This window comes from Cercospora kikuchii, assembly GCF_019650295.1.
Source record: "Cercospora kikuchii DNA, contig_00004, whole genome shotgun sequence".
In the NCBI taxonomy this organism is placed as follows: Eukaryota; Fungi; Ascomycota; class Dothideomycetes; order Mycosphaerellales; family Mycosphaerellaceae; genus Cercospora; species Cercospora kikuchii.
In genome coordinates, this window is record NW_025408585.1 from 1,367,669 (window position 1) to 1,390,939 (window position 23,271).

The 23,271-nt window shown below is 53.6% G+C and overlaps 9 protein-coding genes across 9 annotated transcripts; 6 read left to right on the plus strand and 3 right to left on the minus strand.

Moving 5' to 3' along the window:
* Positions 1 to 2,302: 2,302 nt before the first annotated feature.
* CKM354_000677000 (uncharacterized protein) lies at positions 2,303 to 8,993 on the plus strand (the record flags this gene model as incomplete). Its single annotated transcript, XM_044802100.1, has 2 exons — positions 2,303 to 8,669; positions 8,863 to 8,993. The coding sequence occupies 2 exons, from the start codon at positions 2,303 to 2,305 to the stop codon at positions 8,991 to 8,993; spliced, it is 6,498 nt and encodes a 2,165-aa protein (XP_044658035.1).
* A 1,331-nt stretch (positions 8,994 to 10,324) lies between these two features.
* On the plus strand, positions 10,325 to 11,278 carry CKM354_000677100 (uncharacterized protein; the record flags this gene model as incomplete). The annotated part of the gene is made up of 4 exons (XM_044802101.1): positions 10,325 to 10,335; positions 10,415 to 10,513; positions 10,571 to 11,001; positions 11,067 to 11,278. The coding sequence occupies 4 exons, from the start codon at positions 10,325 to 10,327 to the stop codon at positions 11,276 to 11,278; spliced, it is 753 nt and encodes a 250-aa protein (XP_044658036.1).
* A 235-nt stretch (positions 11,279 to 11,513) lies between these two features.
* Positions 11,514 to 12,659, minus strand: CKM354_000677200 (uncharacterized protein; the record flags this gene model as incomplete). Its single annotated transcript, XM_044802102.1, has 1 exon — positions 11,514 to 12,659. One exon carries the CDS (start codon positions 12,657 to 12,659, stop codon positions 11,514 to 11,516), a length of 1,146 nt encoding a protein of 381 aa, XP_044658037.1.
* A 648-nt stretch (positions 12,660 to 13,307) lies between these two features.
* CKM354_000677300 (uncharacterized protein) lies at positions 13,308 to 14,369 on the plus strand (the record flags this gene model as incomplete). Its single annotated transcript, XM_044802103.1, has 1 exon — positions 13,308 to 14,369. One exon carries the CDS (start codon positions 13,308 to 13,310, stop codon positions 14,367 to 14,369), a length of 1,062 nt encoding a protein of 353 aa, XP_044658038.1.
* A 49-nt stretch (positions 14,370 to 14,418) lies between these two features.
* Positions 14,419 to 15,152, minus strand: CKM354_000677400 (uncharacterized protein; the record flags this gene model as incomplete). Its single annotated transcript, XM_044802104.1, has 2 exons — positions 14,419 to 14,587; positions 14,629 to 15,152. 2 exons carry the CDS (start codon positions 15,150 to 15,152, stop codon positions 14,419 to 14,421), a joined length of 693 nt encoding a protein of 230 aa, XP_044658039.1.
* A 1,004-nt stretch (positions 15,153 to 16,156) lies between these two features.
* CKM354_000677500 (uncharacterized protein) lies at positions 16,157 to 16,702 on the plus strand (the record flags this gene model as incomplete). The annotated part of the gene is made up of 1 exon (XM_044802105.1): positions 16,157 to 16,702. One exon carries the CDS (start codon positions 16,157 to 16,159, stop codon positions 16,700 to 16,702), a length of 546 nt encoding a protein of 181 aa, XP_044658040.1.
* Positions 16,703 to 17,856: 1,154 nt separating this feature from the next.
* On the plus strand, positions 17,857 to 19,203 carry CKM354_000677600 (uncharacterized protein; the record flags this gene model as incomplete). Its single annotated transcript, XM_044802106.1, has 1 exon — positions 17,857 to 19,203. One exon carries the CDS (start codon positions 17,857 to 17,859, stop codon positions 19,201 to 19,203), a length of 1,347 nt encoding a protein of 448 aa, XP_044658041.1.
* Positions 19,204 to 20,194: 991 nt separating this feature from the next.
* CKM354_000677700 (uncharacterized protein) lies at positions 20,195 to 20,814 on the minus strand (the record flags this gene model as incomplete). The annotated part of the gene is made up of 2 exons (XM_044802107.1): positions 20,195 to 20,386; positions 20,479 to 20,814. The coding sequence occupies 2 exons, from the start codon at positions 20,812 to 20,814 to the stop codon at positions 20,195 to 20,197; spliced, it is 528 nt and encodes a 175-aa protein (XP_044658042.1).
* Positions 20,815 to 21,945: 1,131 nt separating this feature from the next.
* CKM354_000677800 (uncharacterized protein) lies at positions 21,946 to 23,079 on the plus strand (the record flags this gene model as incomplete). The annotated part of the gene is made up of 2 exons (XM_044802108.1): positions 21,946 to 22,870; positions 22,934 to 23,079. The coding sequence occupies 2 exons, from the start codon at positions 21,946 to 21,948 to the stop codon at positions 23,077 to 23,079; spliced, it is 1,071 nt and encodes a 356-aa protein (XP_044658043.1).
* Positions 23,080 to 23,271: the final 192 nt, after the last annotated feature.

Sequence of the window (23,271 nt, forward strand, 5' to 3'; positions counted from 1 at the left end):
CGACTAAGATACGCAATTAGATGACACCGCTCGCAGCGAGCCTTCATCGCAGATCTTGAGTACATGCAACGATACTGATTAGGTGCTGTGTCACATTTACCAGCTTCGAGGGATAGGTGGCGGACTTGAACCCGTCCGAGAGACTGTCAGCAACGCCCGCGCTTGACTGAACGGCGCGCAGACGCCTGTTCTGGGTGCTGAGAAGTGCAAGCCAAGACATCATGGTCCATAGTGTGAATTGGGAAGTCAGGTCTTGTCGGTTTTGGGAGAACCAAGCAAGCCAGGGTGATGGGAGCCGTGTTGTAAACGGCCTCGGCGACTATATAGGAGGCAAGAAATGTCCAGCAGCGAACTCTGGCCTAGTGTGCAACTGCTTGTGCAGCTTATCGCAGTGAAGCTCCAGATCTCAAGACTGGGATTAGCTCTTATGGGTCCTGCAATGTGCACCGAGCGGAGGAATTCTTCACATGTGCATGATACCTTAGACCCGTCGGTCTCTGGAGTCTGCAGGTACGTGATAAGCAGCCCGGTTGTTTTCAAGCAGTGACGCTTGTGGTAGCGAGGCATGCTAAGTCTGGCCTGATTCGTATGTTTGCGCTGCCAGTTGGATTGCTGTCTACGAGGCCAACGTAGGGACGTGGAAAGGCCAGGCTCCGACTTCAGGCAGATGGAATGCCCCGAGTGCTCGTCAGAATGGCGTAAGTGATATTCTGGGTCTGCTCATGAACTGGAGGAAAATCTGTCTGCAGTCTATTGGGGCGTGCGATGATGGCAGCCCAGTGAAGTCAGTCAGCTGTCAAAGGGTGGTGTTTTGGCGTCATGGCCTGGTCGTGAGAACTGGCCAATAGATGTGAAGAGACAGGGCCGTCCATGCCTTGAAGGGCGGCTGCGGGTCATGCAACACGGCACTGACTCCGCTTGACACAAAGTGGTCTCGGACTCGGCTCCAGCAGACTCGGCGATGGATGGTATTGTCAGTCCGGTGGCATGTATCGTTCCTGCATTTGACGAGACTGGTCACTTCTGAAGAGCGTCTCCGTGCCGACCAGCCCGACGCAGCTCCATCACGCATCTCCCCAATCGAATATCGGATGACGGGATGCAGACACAGCTGCTGTGTGGACGATCTGCTCGAAGGTCGCGATTCGTCGCGCGTGGTTCGATCGGTTGCGCGCGTCGCACAGCAGGGCGGAGATGATGTAAGACGCCGTGCGAGGCCCAAGACGTCCAATGATCCGACTGTTGCGCGTCGCGATGAGCACAGTGATGGCGCTGGACGGGCGAAACTTGGACGCAGCGGTGGAAGCGGAGCATTTGACGACATGGCACAGCGATTGCGACATGGGTTGTTTCAGGCTTGCTCGGCTGGCCCTTCCGCGCGCGCCGCCTTCACGTGGTCGGCTGGAGCCCTTCTCGCCGCAAGTGCAAACCTTCTCCCACTTCACCGTGTGCAAAGGATCATTGCCCAAGTTATCCAAGCCAAGGCACGTCGTGTTCACGCTGCCTGGAGCTCGCCTGCGCAGCGCTGCAACTGCACCACTTCCAACTCTTGCTGCTCCGCCGGCCAACTTGTGGCTCGTGATGTGTGGCTCGCGGCAGGCGACACAGCGTCGCGCAGCAATCGACGATGCGCCTGACATCGCCATCCGCACTGATGGATCTCATCTCGACTCTCGTCAGGGAATTGTGGGCCAAGCCACAATACACGCGCACCTGGCCGCTTTGGTCGGGCACTGGTTCGACTGGACATGGCCCTTCTTCATCACATCTGGACCCGTCAACGTGGACCGGCGGGCTGGAGACTGAGGCCCACTGCTCTGCTTCAGACTCTGACGTCTGCTAATCATGCTCATAGCGGTAGCAGGTACACAGGTAGGTCGGCGCGAGGCAGACGATGGACTGAGAGACAGGCTGGAGGCGCACAACCAGGCGAGCGCAACAGGAAGCACATCCGCTGCCTCGCTCGCTGATCACGGCGTGTGGCGTCAATCGAGTCTGGAAACCTGGCACACGCTGCGAGCGACCCGACGGAGTGTTTCCACTGGCCACACGCGAGGCGCGAGCTCCCATCCCTGCACTGCGGCCGTTCAATGTCGACGAGCTGTCCCATCTGACATCATTCGATATCATCTTGACGCCCGTGGCAGCGCGTCTGTACCTCCGTCAAGCACACCTCATGCTCGCACCCTGTCCCTCGCTGCACATGCGAGCTGCATAGCTATAACTACCCTCCAACACCTCTCAGCCACACTTCCACATCCCCTCCCATTTTGCTCCCTTGCTACACACCCGTTGCCTTTGCATGTCAAGCAACTCCAAACAGTACGCGTACTACTCCTTCCCACCTACTCCTAATCGCTCCTCTCCATCTAGCCGACGACGTTACGAATCACGAAGTAATTCCGCATCCACCACCAAGTCTTCTTACGAAATGGCCCCTTCTCCCGCCGCAGGAAAGCAGCAGTCCGGCTCCGTTCCCAAGACTCCCACAAAGCTTCAGAGAAAGCCCGGCCAGACTCCGCAGCGACAAGGCCAATCATCTGCAAGCAAAGCTCCATCCACCCCAAAAGCCGCTCAGTCAGCGAAACCAGAGACAGAGGAATCTGAATCAACAGGAGCTGGCCAGAAAGCCGACCAGGTCAAGGATCAGGCTGAGAACACAGCAGGCGATGTCAAAGGCCAGGCCGGCAAGGCTCAGTCCGCGGCGCAGAGCTCTGCAACTGATGATGATGAAGACGAGCCATTGAGCAAGGTCTCTCAAGCTGGCCAGCAGTCCAAGGAAGGTCTGGAGCCACAAACTCCACAGCCCATCCAAGACGACGATGACGAAGAAGATGATGACGAAGAAGAAGATGCAGTTTCTGGCGCCCAGCAACAGGGCAAAGACTTCCCTTCGCAGGCAGAAGATGAAGCTGAGTCTACTGCGGACGACGCCACCGAGAAAGCCGGCGACACCATTCAGTCAGCCGACGATGAGGAAGAGGACTCTCAGCAAGGTCAGAAGCAGCAGCAAGGTAAGAAGGGCAGTGGACTTTTGAGTGGCGCCCAAGGCCTTGCCGGCAAGGCAGGAAACCTTGCGAGCAAGGCTTCCAAGGACCCTAAATCTGCAGCACAAGATGGCCCACAAGACGCCAAGAAGGGCGTTGAGGACACTGCAAAGGGGGCCCAGGACGACGCCGAGGACGCCCAAGAGACCGCAGAGGGCGGTCTCGAGGAAGGCCAGAAGGTCGCCGGCGAAACCACAGACGATGCCGAGGACGCTGCAAGTGGCGTGCAGGACACTGCTAAGCAGGCCACCGGTAAGGCTGGCGAAGCAGCAGAAGACGCGACCGAGAAGGCCGAGGACACTGCCGAAGATGTCAAAGACACCGCGGAAGGTGCCGCAGATCAGGCCAAGGATACTGCAGAAGATGCCGCAGACCAGGCCAAAGACACAGCGGAAGGTGCCAAAGATACTGCCGAAGATGCGGCCGAGGACGCTCAAGACACTGTCGATGGCGCCAAGTCCGAGATCCCAGTTCCCGAAGGCCTTCCAGTGGACCTCAATGTGCTCAAGGGTCTCGAAGTACAAGAGGACGGCACCGTTCTTGATAAGCAGGGCAACCCCATCGGTCGCCTCGCGGAAGGCGACGCGGAGGATCTTTCTGGCTACCCCATCGGCGACGATGGAGAAATCCTCGACGATGATGGGGACTTGGTCGGTCGTGTGGAGCTGATGCCGGAAGAAATCAAACGCCAACTCCAAGAATCCCGCGAAAACGGCGAAGAGCTGCCTGAGGATGCGCAGACCTATCTCGGCCAGCTCGAAGATCAGGCTGAAGATGTCCAGGATGAGGTTGAGGACAATCTCCCATCGTTGTCCATCCTGGAAGGCCTCACCTGCCAGATCGACGGGTTGATCTACGACAGCGAAGGCAACACTGTCGGCCGAGTCACCGAAGGCGACCCAGAGAAGCTGCAGAACGCTGTCCTTAACGATCAGGGCGAGTTCGTCGACCAGGACGGAAACGTCGTTGGCAATGCAGAAATCCACGAAGATGCAGAAGAGCTTGTCGAGCAAGGCATCTATGAGCCAGCTCAGCAGGCTGCGGGCGAAGCCCAAGGCGAGGCTGAAGACCGTGTCGATAGCGCCCAGGAAGAGGCTGATGGTGCTGCCGATGACGTTGCCGGCAAAGCTGAGGACGGCGTTCCAACTGAGATCGAGGATCAGCTACCTGGCATCGAGGCCCTGCAAGGCAAGGAGCTCAACGAAGCTGGCGAGATCGTTGACGAGGAAGGAAACGTCCTTGGCAATATTGCCGATGACTCTGAAGATCTCAAGAAGAAGATCGAAGAGGGAGAAATCGATCCCGAGAGCCTCAAGATCGACGAAGAGGGCAACCTCGTCGATTCGGAGGGCAACGTCCTGGGCAAGACCGAGCTTGCTGAAGGCGCTGCCGAGAGGCTTCAACAGGCCAACAAGCTTCAAGACCTTCGCATCCTCAACGGCAAGCGTCTCAACAAGAAGGGCAAGATTCTTGATGACGAAGGCGAGGAGATTGGTGAGCTTACTGATGGCGACCTTTCTCAAGCTGCCGGAGGCCGTGCCAACGATAAGGGTGAAGTACTGAACAAGAAGGGTGAGGTCGTTGGGCATGTCAAGGTCGTCCCCGGCGACGCCGCTGAGCAGGCCACCAGAGAACTGCTTGAAGAGCTCGGCGAGCTTGACGACCAAGAGGAGCAAGACGAAGAGGAAGCTCCGGAGGGTGAAGACGAACAAGATGAAGAGCAGGAATCTCAATACGAAGAGCCCGAGCTGGATATCCTTGACGGTCTAAAGGTCAACAAGAAGGGACAAGTCCTCAATGAGGATGGCGAGCCAATTGGTGAGCTCACTGCCGGAGACCTCTCCAAGTGTGCTGGCAAGAAGATCAATGGCACTGGCGAGGTGGTGGACAAAGACGGCGATGTCATTGGCCACGTCCGCACTCTGCCTCAGAAGATTGAGGAACCCGAAACCCCTGCCGTGTCCATCTTGGAAGGTCTCAAGGTGAATAAGAAGGGACAAGTGCTCAACGAGGATGGCGAGCAGATTGGCGAGCTTACATCTGGCGAAGTGAACAAGTGCGCCGGCAAGAAGATCGACGCCAAGGGCCAAGTCCTGGACGAGCAGGGCGAGGTCATTGGTAGTGTACGCACTCTTCCGAGCGAGAACGAGGACGAGCAAGAGCAAGAGCAAGAGCCAGAACAAGAGGGAGAGGAGGAAGGCGAGGACGCCACACAACTACCACCACTCTCCGCACTCGAAGGCTTGTCTGTCAACAAAGCCGGCAAGATCATCGATGACAACGGCGCCGTGATTGGTGAGCTCACTGAAGGAGATGCCAAGAAGCTGTCGAAATCTGGCATTACCGCTGATGCTGAAGGCCAATTCTGGGACAACAAAGGCCACGTCATCGGTCGCGCAAAGACACTTCCACAGGAAGACCCCGAAGAGGAAGCACCTTTCGCTGGTCTCGAAGGATTACGCGTCGTTGAGGAAGGATGGGTGCAAGATAGCGAGGGCAACACTGTCGGATACGTTACAGAGGGTGACTCGGCGAAGCTTCTCGGCCGCGCTGTCGATGAAGATGGCGACATCCTTGATAAGAAGGGTTCTGTCGTCGGACATGCTGAGCGCTACGTGCCTACAGAGGAAGAGGAACAAGAGGAAGAGAAGCCAGATCTCTCCTTCCTCGAAGGCAAGACTGTCACTAAGCAAGGCTTGGTAATCGGCGACGAAGGAATTCCTGTTGCACGACTAGTCGAGGGCAATGCCAAGGAGCTCACTGGACGCCAACTCGACAAGGAAGGCCAGTTCTGGAACGACAAAGGATCCGTTATCGGCAAGGTGGAACTCATTCCCGAGAATGAGCGCGAAGCGAAGCCCGAAGGGCCTTTCGCCGGCTACGACGATTTGCGAGTCATCGAAGGCGGAAAGGTTGCTGATGAGGACGGGAACGTCGTGGGAGAGATTGTCGAAGGAAACCCCAAGCGTCTCGTTGGCCTGTCTGTCGATGAAGATGGAGACATTCTCGACAAGTACGGTAATGTCAAGGGTCATGCTGAGCCAACGCCGGACGAGGAGCCAATTGACTACTCCGTGCTTGATGGCTTGACCTTGAACAAGGCTGGCTATGTCGTTGACGATAGTGGCATGCCAATTGGCAAGATCGTGGAGGGCTCTCCATCGGATCTTGCTGGCAAGAAATGTGACGAGAACGGCTACATTTACAACGATACCGGAAAGGTCGTTGGCCGTTGCGAGCCGCTTCCCGAGGATGAGCGCCAAAAGAAGGCCGAGGGCGCGTTCGCCGGACTGGAAGGCTTGCACGTTGTCGACGGCGGCTATGTTCAGGATGGTGACGAGAACACCGTGGGCCAGATCACTGAAGGTGATGCCAAGAAGCTTGTTGGCATGAAAGTGGACGAAGATGGAGACATCATCGACAAGTTTGGCAATGTCAAGGGGCATGCTGAGCGCGTTGAAGAAGAAGAGAAAGTCATTGACTACTCCATTCTCGACGGTCTCACTTTGAACAAGCAAGGTCTCGTCGTGGATCAGAACGGAACACCTTTCGGTCGTCTCGTAGAGGGACAAGCTTCCGAGCTCGCGGGCCGTCAATGCGACGAGCAGGGCTACATCTACAATGACCGCGGCAAGCCAGCTGGCCGCGCCGAGCCTATCCCAGAAGAAGAGCGTGTCGCTCGTCCTGAAGGACCATTTGCCGGTTTGGAAGGTCTTCACGTTGTCAAGGATGGCAATGTAGAGGACGAAAACGGCAATGTGGTTGGCTACATCACCGAGGGTAACGCCAAGAAGTTGGTCGGTCTCAAGGTCGACGAGGACGGCGACATTATCGACAAATTCGGAAACACCAAAGGCCACGCTGAACCAGTCGAGGAAGAAGAAGAGCAGCCGGTCGACAACTCTGCGCTTGAGGGCAAGTACCTCAACAAGCAAGGCTATGTTGTCGATGACAAGGGCATTCCATTCGGCCGCCTCGTTGAGGGTAACGTCTCTGAGCTGGCTGGCCGCAAGTGCGACGAGAATGGATACATCTACGGCGACACTGGCAAGGTAGTAGGCCGATGCGAGGTTCTCCCTGAAAACGAGAGAGTTGCTCGCCCGGAGGGTCCATTTGCTGGTCTCGATGGCCTCCGTGTAGTCAAGGATGGCTTCGTCGAAGATCAAGATGGCAACCGAGTTGGTCAAATCGTCGAGGGCGAGCCTAAGCGACTAGTCGGACTCCACGTCGACGAGGACGGTGATATCATTGACAAATACGGAAATGTCAAGGGTCACGCCGAGCCTTGGGAAGAGGACGAAGCGCCGGCACAAGATCTCTCTCGCCTCGCTGGCACCACGATTAACAAGTCTGGCTATGCCGTGGATGGTAGCGGATCAATCATCGGTCGCGTCGTTGAAGGCGATCCAAACATCATGATCGGAAAGAAGGTCGACAAGGAGGGTCAGATCTGGGACGACTCTGGCAATGTGATCGGCAAGGCTGAGATCGTGACTGGTGTGAACTCCGAAGAAGGTCCATTCGCTGGCTTCGACGACCTTGTCATCAACAAAGACGGCACAATTACTACCCAAGCTGGCGACATCATTGGTCGTGTGACCGAAGGCGATATCAAGAAGCTCCTCGGACACACTGTTGACGAAGACGGAGACATTCTCGATAAGAACGGCAACAGGATCGGACGAGCTGAACGCTGGGAACCAGAAGAGAAGGAACGTCGCGTCAACCCCATGTCTGGCAAGCGCGTCAACAAGGAGGGAGAAGTCCGCGATGACAACGGCGACTTGATGGGCAAGCTCACGCAAGGCGACCTCGGACACTGTGTCGGTCAAGAGATTGACGACGCTGGCAACGTGGTTGATGTCGAAGGCAACAAGATCGGTGAGGTCACTCTGATCGAGAACATTGCTGAAGACGAGTACGAGGGTCCGACTCAGGAAGAGCTTGACGAAGCGGCCAAGCGTGAAGAGGAGCGACAGATCGCAGAGAAGATGGGAGGCATCTGCACGCAGACCCTCGAGCGCATGCAACCAATCTGCAAGCAGATCAAGGAGCACATGGAGAAGGCTGACAGTACTCCAAAGGAGGAGCTCGACGAGGAGGAGCTTGTCAACCAAGTCAAGCCACTCATCGAGGAAGGTGGTCGTATCCTTGGAGAATGCAACGGGTCTCTGCGTGGACTTGATCCCGATGGAAAGATTGCCGCACAAGCCAAGGGCCGTGCTGGCACTGGTGAAGCCACTCCAGAAGAGTTCCGTCTCGCCGAGACACTCAAGGAGCTCACTACCACGGTCGTGACAACCATCGACGACGCAAAGAAGAAGCTGAACAACATGCCCCATGCCAAGAAGAAGCTCAACCCACTGTGGGGCCTCATGACCCAGCCTCTGTTCCAGATCTTGGCTGCTGTCGGTCTCCTTCTCGCTGGTGTCCTTGGTCTTGTCGGACAACTGCTCAATGGTCTTGGCCTCGGTGGTCTAGTCAACGGTCTTCTCGGCGGTCTCGGAATCAACAAGCTTCTGGCATCATTCGGCCTCATCGACGGCGACAAGGACAAGAAGAAGCAATCCGGAAAGAGCAAGCTCTCTTCCATCCCCGTTGTCGGCGGTCTGCTCGGAGGCGGTAAGTAAATGAGTGTGAAAGCCCATTGACACATCGTCACATCCTCCCTCACCTGTAATTCGCATCTCGCAACTCTTGGGTAAGGGAGATTGTGCATCGATGTGTCAGGGCTTTCTCTACTTGTTTGCTCACCACGCCTCACCATCTTCGCTTCCGTGTGAGCACTCTGACCACATATCTTCGACCTTTCTAGATGATAAGAAGAAGAAAGACAACAACAGCAGCAAGAACGAGCAAGTTTCCGACGCGATCGAAACAGCAGAGGCGTTGGATAATTGGCAAAAGCTTGGAGGGCCAGTTCTTATTGGGGTTGAGACCTCGTAATCAAATTTTTGACTTTTTGGTTTTCGCATGGGAATGGAAAGCAGGTTTGGCGCTTGGGCGGTTTGAGTTTTTGTTTCGATGATGATGTGAATGTCATGAGAAAACGGCAACATACTTGTACTTTACGGTATCTGTTTTTCGGTCGGCTTTTTTGTCAAAAAAGCTCGACGCCCTTGGGAGGGGGCGATTTTATCTCTTTTGTGTAAATGGATTATACTGTAACATAGCAAAGGCAATGGGAGCTTTTTCTCTTGAATTATCTTGATGATATGTTGGGCCTTTCAGCTGCTGTGATGGATTGCAGAGCAAGAGTTTCCAGCTCTTTCTACCATTGAAGCAGCCTGAGGCACAGACTTGGCATCGATGTTGTTGCATGCAGTTTCTTACGAATCTTTCTCCTTCCTTGGTCTCTTAGGCTACCCAACACTGATCCCAACAACTGATTTCAGCATCGAATTGTGTTATTGCATGGCTATGGACATTCGCTACGACAGAAAAAAGTCACAGAATGAGCTGTCTCCCGTCAAGTCCATCGGCTCGGTACATAAGCCTTAACGTGCGGCTTGAGACAGTGCGAATGCGAACGCGCGCTTTCTACACTCGCATCGCCTCCATCTTCGTTGGCCAGAAGCAACAATAGCACTTCCACCCGCGTCGTCGTCCACCATTACCAGGAAGACACTGTTACGGTATTTCATTATGTGCAAAAATGTCACCGGTCTCGCGCTCATCTGGAGGATTGGTGTGTTCCTCGGTCACATAGATGTGACCGAATGCGCAATCGGCAAGGCTTGAACGAGGTTACTAAGCTCACTGCAGCAAGACTTGAAAAGCCCTACGCCACAAACACTGCCAATTGAAGTTCACCTGACTTTCATTCAGCTGAGCGCTGAGACTTGCCCAGGATATTGGCGCCTTAGTCTACCACAGTGGGTTTGTGGGTTGTTCATCAGTAAGTGCTTCTTGAGGCCTAGAATCACGCCTCTGAAGGCGCCTCCAACCGTCTCGAGACGTGTCTACCAATGGCTGGCACGATGAGGAACGCCCCTCGTGGCTCAGCTGGGATACAAGGCTTCCCACTGCCTCGCATCGCGTGATCTGTCGCGCGAGTACATAACGTCCACGCTGGCTGTGACAACGTAAGGCAGTAGATATCTTGGAAGGACGATCCAGGGGCGTCAAAGACAAAGATGCGTTTGCTGACTCCGACGATCTTGGGACTACTGGTGTATTGTACGACAGCACGTCTTCTGATATGCGGCGCCAGAGGTCCACGGGCGCTACGAAACAAATACAATGAAACTGGAGGCGGCGGACTCTCTCTACTTCCGATGTGGCCAGAGTAAGTGTCTGAGTGGTGATAGATGATAGACCGCCAGCGCCTTGGCGGACCTGGAAATGCTGCTGACCTCCTGAATTAGATTGTTTACCATCAAAGTGTACTTTCATATCATCACGTCCACAACAGAAGAGCATGGGCTCTATCATCCATACATGCTCGCCAAACAAATGGATGTTTTGTAAGCTCGTTTGCGATATGAGGCACCAACGAATGCTTCCAGCTTACCGATGTCCAGAAATACTGGCTTCGCTCACGGGAGCAATACCCCGCTGAGAAGAGCCAAGTTCAAGTTCACCCTCGCAGGTGTGACCCGCACGGTCAATCACGACTGGGCGCATGACAACCCATTCGACTACAAGACTGATTGGTCGCCGAATGAGAAGCAATACAAGAGAGCTCTTCGAAAGGGTGGCTATAGCGACGTTAACGTGTATATGTTGAGCCACTTGCATGAAGGAGATCTGCTCGGCCTCGCTTCGTATCCCAAACCGGAGCCTACCAGATGGGCTGATGGGATAATTCTCCTGGCGAGCACGATGCCAGGAGGGTCCAAGGAAGGATTTGACCAGGGTAAAACTCTTGTGCACGAGATGGGTCACTGGCTGGGCTTGTACCATACCTTTGGGACGGGATGTGGAGACGGTCCGTGTAGCTGCGACGGGCCAGGTAAGTAATGACAGGTCTTCGCTGATCTCGATGTGAAGTATGATGCTGACTAAGGGCGGTTCAAGGTGACTACGTCGATGACACGACAGTGGGAAACCAAGTCTATCGAGGAGATTGTACCGCGGCCGTCAACAGTTGCCCAGGCCACGTCGGATACGACGATATTAGCAATTACATGAACTATGGGAAAGATGTTTGCGATATGCACTTCACGGCACTTCAGGGCCAGAGGATGCGAGTCCTTTATGGTAATTTGCGGTGGAAGAGATGGGAATGAATGATGACAAGTTGAGCGGGACAGATAATGGCAGAATCGGCGGGAGCTTTGCAAATGCTCTCATAGACACGCAAGAGCTTTCGGATTGACTGCCGCAATCTTGCTCAATGACTCAGGTTAGTGTACGGCCAGCCATGGCCACGCCTTCGTGCTCCATTGCATAACGAGCTATGAATGCCACAATGCATGAAGGGAAGCTGCATGAGAAGGTCTCTATGACTGAACAAGCAGAATACTACGCACTTATCAAGATTCTTTGAATCTTCTTGAACGCCCCCACAGTCATCCCAATCTTGTCAAATCCGAGTGCATCCTTCTGGCTGGCAGTCGTCACCAGCACGATGCCATTCCTTTTGTCGACTGCAAAGTGCTGTCCAAACAGGCCCCAGCCCATGATGACTTCACTATTATCGTCTGCATAGCAGCATGATCGATAAGCCAGACTCTCGTAGAAAGGATTGAAAGCTTTCGCGAAGCGACCTCTCTGCCATGCATCTTGCGAGCCTCCATGCAAAACATCTTCGATCCACTCAGCTGGGACGATTTGCGTACCATCCACATTCTTGCCGTCATTCAATATGAGCTGCGCTACGCGAGCGACATCTGGTAAAGTTGCGCATAGTCCGCCAGCTGCACGAGCAAAACCTTCTGAATCTACTGTGAGTAGAGCATCGCTTTCAGCGCCCATGGGTTGCCACAGGAGTTCCTGTAAGATTTGGGGATACGACTTTCCAGTCGCTCGCTCGAGAATCCAACCGAGTAAATCCGTATTGGCCGAGATGTACTCAAATGAATCATCGATGATCTCTTGCGGCACAAAACCTGCCAGAAACTCTTTCAAAGTGTTGTATTTCTCGCCACCGAGCTTTGGGTTCCAGCCAGTGGCCGCGCGATATTCGTGTTGGCCGTCGACGTATCTTGCACCGACTCGCATATCGAGACATTGTTGAATTGTCACATCTTTCCAGATTGTGTTCGACACTTCCGGGACGTATTTTGTGACTGGATCGGAGACAGACAACTTCTCTTGAGCTTGTACGATGCCGACTAAAAGGCCCGTGACTGATTTCGTCAAGGACATGAGAATATGCTTGGATTCTCTAGTATTGCCATTGAAGTATTCCTCGTAAAGGACTTTGCCGTGTTGAAGTATCATTAATCCATCTGTGCTAGTTTGGGTAAGATATGTTTTGAAATCGATTTTGTCCCCAGCATGATCGAGTTCGAAGCCGGACAAATCTAGAGAGCCTCGCTGTGGGTTTGAAGATGTCTGTGGCTTTTGTACGACGGCGGTCGAGAGGATCTCATCGATGTGTGTGAAAGCCCACCGGTTATGTGGATGGCTGAGCCAGTTGTGCACATTTGCTTTTGTGGAACCCATTTTCGATAAGTCGTAACGCGGTAGCCTGAGGACATAGTCTTCAAGACACGAGGAAGAGCTTCATCATGGAGTACGAGGAGGACTGCAGGAAAGTTGAGCCGAGGTCAACTTTGGCCTGTATTGCAATCATGGCGGCATGTTGAGCGGCCCTCGATAAAGCTGCATCTGGCTGTTTCTATGCATGTGTACCAGCACCAGCTACTCCTCAGTCGATAAGTAGGCACGTTGATTCACCGCTGTTGATGAAGAAGAAACGAGCGCTGAGATGATGGAGTTGAGAAAGACCACGGTGGCTCTGACCATGTACACAGAGCAAACCGCGGCAATACACAGTCGCAAGTAGTGGACATTTCAATGCTGTGGATGCCCCATCCACGTCCTGAATATTCTCCGCGAGAGCGTTCGGGAAACATGCAGGCACTAGTGGTTGCTCTTGCTGCTATCATTCAGAAAACTGCCACTTTGAGAAAGTGCTTCCGGACCTGACATTGACCTCAAAGTGTCCAATCACGCCTGCACTTTAGCTGACAAACTCCACAAGCTGACAAACAATGTGCTGTGCTGCATTTCGTAAGTCGAAGGCCATGGTATTTGTTGCGACTTCCCAGCAGCGAGCCCGCAGTAGTTGATTTGCACTTCGCCATCGACATGGATTCGCTCAAGTCACCCCCAACCACCCGCAAAGCTTTCCGCCGGACGGATGACTACACACCGGGCACTTCGAAAGTTCAGTTGGTGACAGAAAATCTCCCATCTCCACTGACACCAAACGCGGTATTGATCAGGGTCCATGCCGTGTCTCTCAATTATCGCGATGCAAACATTGCCAATGGCGGCAATCCCTGGCCTGTGATCCCTCGCGGAATTCTTTGCAATGATGCGGCAGGTGAAGTCGTTGCAGTTGGGCAGCGAGTCACGAGATTCCAGGTTGGTGACCGCGTGGCACCAATCATCGACACAAAGAACTTGACCGGGAGGGAAGCTGGTCGCTCATGGCTTGCCGCAGATGAAGACGGCGTCTTAGCCGATTTCATCGTGTTTGACGAAGAGGTGGTGGTCCGGCTGCCGGTGTACCTGGATTGGACCGAAGCATCGATCATTCCCTGCGCTGGGACGACAGCCTGGACAGCACTCCAGGGCTTCGGCATTGGCAGCAGCGTTCTCATCCAAGGAACTGGGGGTGTCAGCATGGTTGCTCTGAAGCTGGCCAGAGCTGCGGGAATGAAAGTCATCTTGACCTCTTCTAGTGACGACAAGCTCAAAAAGATCACCAACAAGTACAAGGAACCTGAATTGATGACAGTAAACTACAAAACCAATGAGAACTGGCACGAGGACGTCCTTCGGTTTACCAATGGCATTGGAGTGGACCTGGTCATCGAGATCGGTGGCGCCACCAGCATCGTGCCGAGCTTGAAGTGTACCCGGAGAGGAGGAACGATGAGTTCGGTCGGATACCTGAGTGGCAAGAAGGATATCCCGAACGAGATGCTGTCGTTGCTTATCGATCGAAGAGTGAATCTCAGAGGAATCAACGCGGGATCCCGAATCGACATGGAAGAGCTTGTTGCTGCGTTGGAAGCGACAAGAATTCGGTTTGACGACATCATTGATGATGTTAGGCAGTTCGAGGACGCTGAACAGGCCATTCAACATTTGTGGGAAGGGAAGGTGGTTGGAAAGCTCATACTAAGTTTTCAGCACGAATGAGCACATCGAGTCATTCACCTGCAAGATGCACTCGATCTCGTTGCCTGCTTCATTTGTGTTCTTTTCCATCAGGCTCCTTGATGACAAACTCTTCGTTGGCTTCAATGATCACATCGGTGTGATATCTGTGCTTCGCAATGAAGTCATTGTTCAGGCCGTCACTCTCATCATACACCTTGTAAGCTTCTTCTTTGTCCTGATGCATGCCCTTGTCGATCCTTCGGCCCACTACTCTTTCTCTCGAAAGTTCTGGTCGTACATGAATGAACCACTTCTCATCGACCAGGCTTTCCATCTGTTTCCATGGCTCGCGATCTGCCAAGAGGTAGATCCCCTCGAAAATGACTGCTTCGCTGCCGGCTTCGATTGTTTGACTGCTGGGACTGGGTCTCCTTGTTCTTCGTCAAAGGTCGGGGCTCGGATTTCATGGCCAGGGCCCAGCTGTCTCATCTTCTTCAAGAGGTCGACAGCGGCCTCTCCGTCAAAAGTCTCCATAGCCCCTCGTCGCTTCATCATGTCATCAGTCAGGTCCTTCTTCGGTTTCATGAAGCCTTCGATGGAGATTGCTTGACATTTGACCCCTCGTTCTGCGACAGCCGCGGAAATAGACGCTGCAATGGTTGACTTGCCACTGCCCGGACCTCCAGCAAGGGCAACAAGGCAACGTCGTGAACAGAGCTTGCGTTTCGTATTGTTGGGATGAGCATCTTCTTTATAAGGAATGTTGTGGTAGTGGCTGACTATCCGATCTGCCAGCTGATTTGAGAGTTGTTCTTGGTGCATTTTTGTTATTGTTTGTTCTGTAACAAAATCGAGACTGAAGTTTAGACACAATGCGCAAATTGTCTCGGAAATTCATAAGAATACTTCCCTTACACCCTGATTTGCTTTGTGGTACTGTGTGATGCTAATGATCAGGCAATGAGCCCGGAATGATGGTGTCCAAGACTTGCCTCTCCACTCTGTTCCACAAAAGTCTGGTGACTGCACAAGCCGAGACAGGTGAGCGACGGACATGCTAGGAGACATCGTAGAGAATTCATCGCGCTGCTGATGTATCCAGGGCTCTGGTGCATAATCGAGACCAACATCGCATATCTGCCTGGTGTCCGGGAAGAGGCGTCAAGCGTGGAAGGTTCGTCTACGAGCTTGTGCAGCCTGCCTTCGCAAAGCGCTGGGACTGAATTGCCAAGCCCATCTGCACTTCACTTCACTTGCTCATTTAGACATCAACATACCTTGCCACAGCCTTTCTACTACCTCAATTATTTTGTTGCATTGTGGGCTTGAACTCTTCTCGCAAGCTTCCATCATTGATTCCCTGGAGCTTTGTCCTCTTGATCCTCCGCTTGCTCGCTGTCCAACAAAAGGCCGACAGAGCACTGCCTGGCGATGCAATTGCAAAGACAATCATGAGCTATTGACCAAAAGGCTGCACGCTGGCTCATGGAATCCGTAGGGAATGACACAGGCCCAACTACGTACTGCGTCGTGCTGCTGTGATGTCAAGATCAGCAAATACGAAAACGAGAGGGATCATGGGGAGCTTGGCGTGTGGCTGAATCTGCACGTATCGCAACAACGTACCGCGCGGAGCGCTGCATCAAGTCCGAATGGGCAAGCTCAAGTAGGATTGACACATTTCAACAGGGCAAATCCCAAGGCTTGAACACGTATAAAACCATCACGGAGGTGGCCTCGGTTCAGAACGAACAAACACTCTGTTTGTCGCATATCTACTCAGCGCTTTTCAAAGCATACCAATAACACCACGAGATTCCGACACAATGCCATCGTTGTCTTCGCTTTTCGGTCTCAGCGCTCCCGCCCAGCCGCCTTGCCTTATATTCCAGGGCCCAGACTCGCAAGGCTCTGGCCGAGTGGTTGATCTTGCGCAACGGGAGCTCGCCCAATTTACAAAGACAAAGAATGCCATATACCGCTCAGGCAAGCAAGTCTGTACCTTCAAGCACTCTTCTATGTCAGGCACGACGACGCTGCAATTCGAGAAACTTGAGATCAAAATGAAGCAAACCTGGGAGTCCCTACAGTACGGCAAAGACATAAAAACACCAACTGGGACACTACAATGGAGAGCAGGAAGCGGCGGGTACGAAGAACTTCGCAATGAGCAAAAGGTGTTGCTAGCCCGAGGGAAACTTCCTGGCACATTGTGGAGTAAGCATTCAGACCTGGAAATATACGTGCCAGGGGATGAGCTCCTGCTGGATCTCATAATCAGTTTGTGGGTCAGCATGTTGAAGATCAAGGCGGGAGATGATGTGACGGAAAAGGTCGCAGACGGGGTCGTTGAGGCTCTTGTGGGAGGGTAACTTGTTGGTAGTACAAGTCTTTTGTTAATGTATACTGAGCAGCATGCCTTCGAGCAAATTCGCATCGCTGAAACAGCATCTGAGCGTAATTTCCCAGACATCTGGACCTGGAGTGCGTCCTGACAGCGTGTGGTTCTCGTTGTCGTGAAGAAAGTAGCTTCTACTCGCACTGCTTGGGTAAAGCTCCTGTAAATCTTGGTCAGAAGCAAGGCGGCTGAAGCAAGCCAGTGTCCCGGCACTGCCGTGTGCTCGCCGGAACGTCAGCTGCGGTCTGCAGAGTGCAGTTACTCCATTATCGCGTTGCGGTAGCAGGAACTTGACCAGAATATACAAGCTCAAGATAAGGCCTTGGGAACAACCACTTCCACGTGCCATGTACGACATTGTTGATAGATTCAGTTCCCGGACGTTAGGGAAAAGGTTCGAAATCCGGGATATCCCAGGGACATGAGGATGTGCGCAGCGATACCAGCCTGTCCACGGAAACTTGGGATGGATATGTCCAGGTACCGCAGTCTTGTCGCAGTGCAATGAATGTTATGCTTGTGCCATGACTGGTCTAGAACGCGGTTGTTGCAGCAAGGCCACGGAGAGTGAAGCGTTGCTTGTCTTGATGCTCTCCTGTTCTTCTGTCCTTGCATACTCGTCCCGCAACTCTTCCGTCTCGACCTCGTGTGCTTACCGACATCCACATCGTGATCCTGCGTCCCACCTGTGTCGACCTCAGCGGCGCAGAAGGTGGCCCAAAGGAGGACTGGTCGTCGATGGAGTCTGGAAGCGAGTCCAATGGAGCGGGATGTCGGACATTGCGACTGAAAAGTTCCGGGGTGTTCGACGGGCGGCCCGCCGTACGGGAAGAACTCCCTGCCAATTTTGGCGACTCTAACTTGCTCTTTTGGCGCAGCAAATCAAACTATGATGACCGGCCTGAACTGCCAACAACAACCGCCATGTGAGCGTTGTGAAGGCCCAGCCGTGGGGCCTGGTAGGGGCAGTATGCCTGCCAAAGTATAGGTAGGCCTCATTTCTCCCCACACGCGCGCGGTGAGCTTCCACCACGCCGTCGCCGTCCACCACCACCGCCCCATCCGTAGTCACTCGCTATTTGACTGTCCGCTTCACTCATTTAGCGGCGGTCACCACGTTCCAGCACCATGGTCTATCTCACTGCGGCGGCGCTCTTGGCGTCTGGATTGCTGGCCTCGGTTTCGGCTGGGAATCTGCAACATCAAGCCCATGGTCACGGCCACGTTCACCGTAGAAATAATGCTGAGCAGCCGCCCAAATATGATTCTCCGGCACAGTACCAGCCCTCAACCCACAAGGAGGCGACGCCCAAGTACGAAATTCCAGCAGAGTTGCAGCCAAATGCCACGACTTGCGGTTGTTCAACATACACCACAACCTGGTATGGCGAGGCAACACTGTACAATCCACACAAGCCATCAAGCAGCTCGATCTCCGTAGAAGCAAAGCCTTCCCAACCAGCTCCAGCTCCGGCTTCAAAGCCATACAGCTCACCAAAGCCTGCTGCCCCAGAGGCACCGAAGTCACCTTCTGGTCCATCTGACAATGCCCCTCCAAAACAGCCCGCCCCACCAGCACACAGTCCGCCTCAACAACAGGATCAGCCCAAACCAGCCCCTCCTCCTCAATCTAGCCCCGATAAGCCTTCCAACTCCGGCGGCATCCAGCCCAACGGCAACCAATGGGCTATGACCTACACGCCCTACCGCGCGGATGGAGGCTGCAAATCCGCCGACGAAGTCAACTCGGACATTTCCAAAATCAAATCCAAAGGCTTCAACACAGTCCGTCTCTACGCAACGGACTGCAGCGGGCCAGAGAATGTCGGCGCAGCTTGCAAAGCCAACGGCATGTCCATCATTCTCGGTATCTTCATCGACAACAAAGGTCTCGGCGCCGCACACGAACAAGCCCAAGACCTGATGAACTGGGGTAAGAATGGCAACAACTGGTCTATGGTCGTTATGGTAGTCGCAGGCAACGAAGCCATCTTCAGCGGTGCTGTCTCAGCCCAAGACATGGCCTCCTTCCTCACCGATATCAAACCTCAATTCAAATCCGCCGGATACAATGGTCCCATCACCACGACTGAGCCTTTGAATGTGATGCAAGCCAACTCCGCTACCCTGTGCCCGGTAGTCGACGTTGTAGCCGGGAACCTGCACCCCTTCTTCAACGGCCAATACTCCGCTTCCCAAGCCGGTGAGCTCGTGGCACAGCAACTCAAGGACCTGGCCGCGTGCTGTGGTGGATCAAAGGAGGCCTACAATTTGGAGACCGGCTGGCCGAGCCAGGGACAGGCGAATGGTGTAGCAGTTCCCGGCGAGAAGGAGCAGAAGGAGGCCATTGAAAGTATCATGGGCAAGGTGGGCGGAAAGAGTGTATTCTTGTCGTATGAGGACGACACGTGGAAGGCACCTGGAGAGTACGGCATTGAGCAGCATTGGGGATGCGCAAGCGTTTTTGGAGATTAAAAGGCACGCGGGCGACAAGCAAGCGATGGAAGGAAGGACCTGTGAGATGAGGATGGTGGAAGCGTGACACTTGGGATGAAGCGATTCCGAGTGTCTCCATCGTTTTGATTTCTCGGTGGAATTTGGATTTGCAAGGGTGGGCTTGATGCTTGATGCAATTTTTGAAGGTACGACATGCGATGAATATATCGAGGGAGCAGGTGAGGTGTGCGCGTGTCTTGCCAGGCGGCGAGTAGGATTGAGTTTTGGCCACTGTTACCATTGCTGCCGCCACTGCTACTGTCTCACGGTCGAGAGCGCGGCGTTATGAGAAGAAACTATTGTTTATTGTTCTCTGGTTTTTGATGAGCATGCTTGGCAAGCAGCAAAGGAAGATATAGTAACGTGATACATGAGCAGAAGCGTTTTTGAGATTGCATCGTTTTAGCTGTCATCAACGTTTTCTCATCGTCGGCTGTGGTGGGATCGTGTGGTATGCGTCGTACCGGGCGACAATATAAAGTTCGTTTAGTATCCATGTCCGTCGCCTCCCATGTTATTGACTGGTCAGAAATTCGAGTTTCTGGAGATCATCTCACGCGTGTATGGCTAGGCTCAAGAGTCATATTCAGGAGCCAGCCAACAACACATCTCCACTTGAATAATTTCGGCGTCTCGTTCTACGTTTGATCGCGCTCGTCTATGATTGTCTCCCTTTACTGCTGGAATCCGGAGCGAGACGAGGCACATGGTAGCCTGGGCTCGAATACTAATCATCGAATCTCATCCGCATTGAGTATGCAGGGAAGTTGGATCGTATGTTCTATCGCAGACCAGTAGTTGATAGCCATCCGCAGTCCTCAATGAATCTTTGCAATGACCTCGGATGAGCTGTTGTCCTCGAATGCGCCGCAAGTTATACGTCACCGGACGGTCGGGGCATCTGAACTTCCACTAAGGTCACCACGCGAGACCGGTGAATTCTGACTTCGAACGTGGAGGGTGAGCGTTCTCACATCTCACCACACTGGGAAATGACGACAGCCTGCACGGGAGCATCACTCTTGGTTCGCACATTCTCAATCTTCCTCACGACATCCATGCCATCGACGACTTTGCCAAAGACAACGTGCTTGCCATTCAAATGTGGTGTTGCGACAGTCGTGATGAAGAATTGGCTTCCGTTCGTGTTAGGTCCGGAATTCTGCAGATGTTGTCAGTATCTAAATTCTCCGTCATAGCAAACAAGATCGGGAGAAAGCCGAGCAGATAGTTGTATGGAGCGAGCAAACATACCGCCATACTCAGGATGCCTGGCCCGTCATGCTTCCTATCAAAATTCTCATCGGCAAACTTGTCGGTTCCATAGATGGTCGCACTTCCTGTGCCATTTCCATTCTTGAAGTCTCCACCTTGCAACATGAAATCTTTGATGACGCGGTGGAACTTGCTGCCTTTGTAGCCTAGAGGTTTGCCCAGGTGATCTTTGGTCTCGCCCGTACAGAATTGGCGGAAGTTTTCAGCGGTGCGGGGGACGACGTCGGCGAAGAGTTCCATCTTGATGCGGCCTAAAGGCTCGCCGCCGAGCGTGACGTCGAAGAAGGTGATGGGATTTCCGTTGGGGGCGGCCATGTCTTACGTTGCTGGAGGATGTAGATGTTTGGGTGTTTGGTGCAGTGTTGTAGGTGGAGTTTGGCTGTCGAATTGCGGGAAGTGGGGCAAACGGGACGGCATGGGAAAGCGCATGTGAAGATGCACAAGGAAAGCACGAACGCGAAGTCAGTCAACTCGCACTCACTGACCATGATCAATCCGACTTGTCATTTCCGGCGAATGGATTAGGTCTTGAACATCGCTGGAACATGAAGTAGTCTTATCACGCAATGAGAGAACGACCAAATCATCTACGGAATGACCATAGATTTGAACGTATGCTGAAGCACAGTCAGGACGGACTCATGCGAAGACCAGCCGCGCAGGCTGATACTGGCATGTGCAAGTTTTCTGTTGGCTCCGACGGCCATCAACAGCTGTGCGTAGGCCTTGCGAGATCGTCGAGGCGCTGAGATCATGTATCGTGAGCTGTTCAGCTTTCCTCGGCGCTGTGTGCTGCCCTGGTTGATGGGTTTGTGCAAAGTGGAAGCAGCTCTCCAGCGTCCGAGGCACTTGTCTTTTGCCACTGGCATCGGCGGAGCTGGTTCCCAGAGCTATGATACGCAATACGATCTACCGTGTCACTCTAGAAGAGTCAGCGTCGGTCGATGAGCCCAATGGAGTATGGCTGCAATGAAGAAGAGCGAAGAAAGTAGAGGTTGCTTGGATTTGAAATGCGGCCATCAGCCCACTTCGCCGCACCTCCGAGCTCGCAGCGTGAAGTGGGACGTGGTTTTGTCATATGCAACACTTTTTTGCTGCTTTTGCTGCGACACCTCCCACCGACAATCTCCCATTGCGCTATTTGATCAGATAATCTGATCGTCACCGACTGCGACGCGTCCAGGTTGTTGCTCATGCGAGTCTGACGTTGCTTATCAACTCCATTGGCACCTTCGAGTCCTCTTTCCGCCCCTCCACTCCCTCCTCTCCTCTGCTTCTAAAACACCACCACTCCCAGTCGCCAAAGTGTTCTCCTCCGCCTTCCGCCGCGCAGGCTCTCGCCCTCTCCGCTCTGCCATTAGCCTGCCTGTCGCCGCAGCAGGTGCCTTCTACAAACCCTCACCCTCCGCTCCCACCTCTCCGATCCTCTCGCAAACCGCGTCCAGGATGACACACTCAAAAGTGGTTATTATCGGCTCCGGCCCAGCAGGCCACACTGCTGCCATTTATGCCGCCCGAGCGGACCTCCAGCCCGTCCTCTACGAGGGCTTCCTCGCCCTGGGAATTGCCGCTGGTGGCCAGCTCACGACGACAGATGAAGTTGAAAACTTCCCAGGATTCAAGATGATCAAAGGAACAACCCTCATGGACAATATGCGCGCCCAAAGCGAAGAGTGCGGTACCACAATTGTCAGCCAAACAGTTGGCAAAGTCGACTTCAGTGCGCGACCCTTCAAATACTGGCTACACCCAATGGGTGACGAAGAGACACTCGAACCCGAAACGCACACCGCAGACGCCATTATCATCGCCACGGGCGCCAAAGCCCGCCGTTTGGACCTTGCCGGCGAGGAGAAGTTCTGGGGCAATGGTGTCTCTGCCTGCGCAGTCTGCGACGGATCTCTTCCCATTTTCCGCGAGAAGCCGCTCGTTGTGATCGGAGGTGGTGATAGTGCTGTCGAAGAATCGCTTTACTTGACCAAGAAGGCGAGCAAAGTGACTGTGCTCGTCCGCAGGGATGAACTCCGCGCGAGCAAAGCCAACGCTCGCCGGCTGAAGGAACATCCCAAAGTGGAAATCAGATGGAACACACAAGGTGTGGAGATTAAAGGCGAGGAGGGCCCAAGAGGGTTGATGCAGAGCATGGTGATCAAGAACAACAAGACTGGTGAGCAGGAGGAAATCCCAGCCAATGGGCTGTTTTATGCCGTTGGCCACGACCCAGCGACGCACCTGTTCAAGGGACAATTGAAGATGGACGAGGATGGATATTTGATCACCACGCCCGGAACAACAGAGACGAATGTTCCAGGTGTTTTTGCTGCCGGTGATGTGCAGGACAAGAAGTACCGACAAGCTGTGACTTCAGCTGGTGAGTTCGAACCCTTTACACTGGAATCGCATGAAGGTTTGCTGACATTTGATGACCTCGTAGGCTCTGGATGCATGGCCGCTCTTGAAGCGGAGAAGTTCCTGGCTGAGCACGATCTTGCTGAAGGTGGTCCAGAGGCTGACACTGGTGCCAAGGCGCCCGTGTCGAATGGCGAGGCACCAGAGTACCGCCAGAATCCTTTGCTGTGAGCGACATTCTGATGTGCTCGATAAAGGCCCGGAGATAAATGTGGCTGTTGCATAAGCCGCAAGGTCAGACACCAGTCTCTTGAAGACGATAGATTCATGACATTGTCAACATAGAAGAGTCGTTTATACCCGCCATGGCAAGTGAGTTGAATTCTTATCTGCAACTTGCGACTATCGTGGACGAAACTGTCG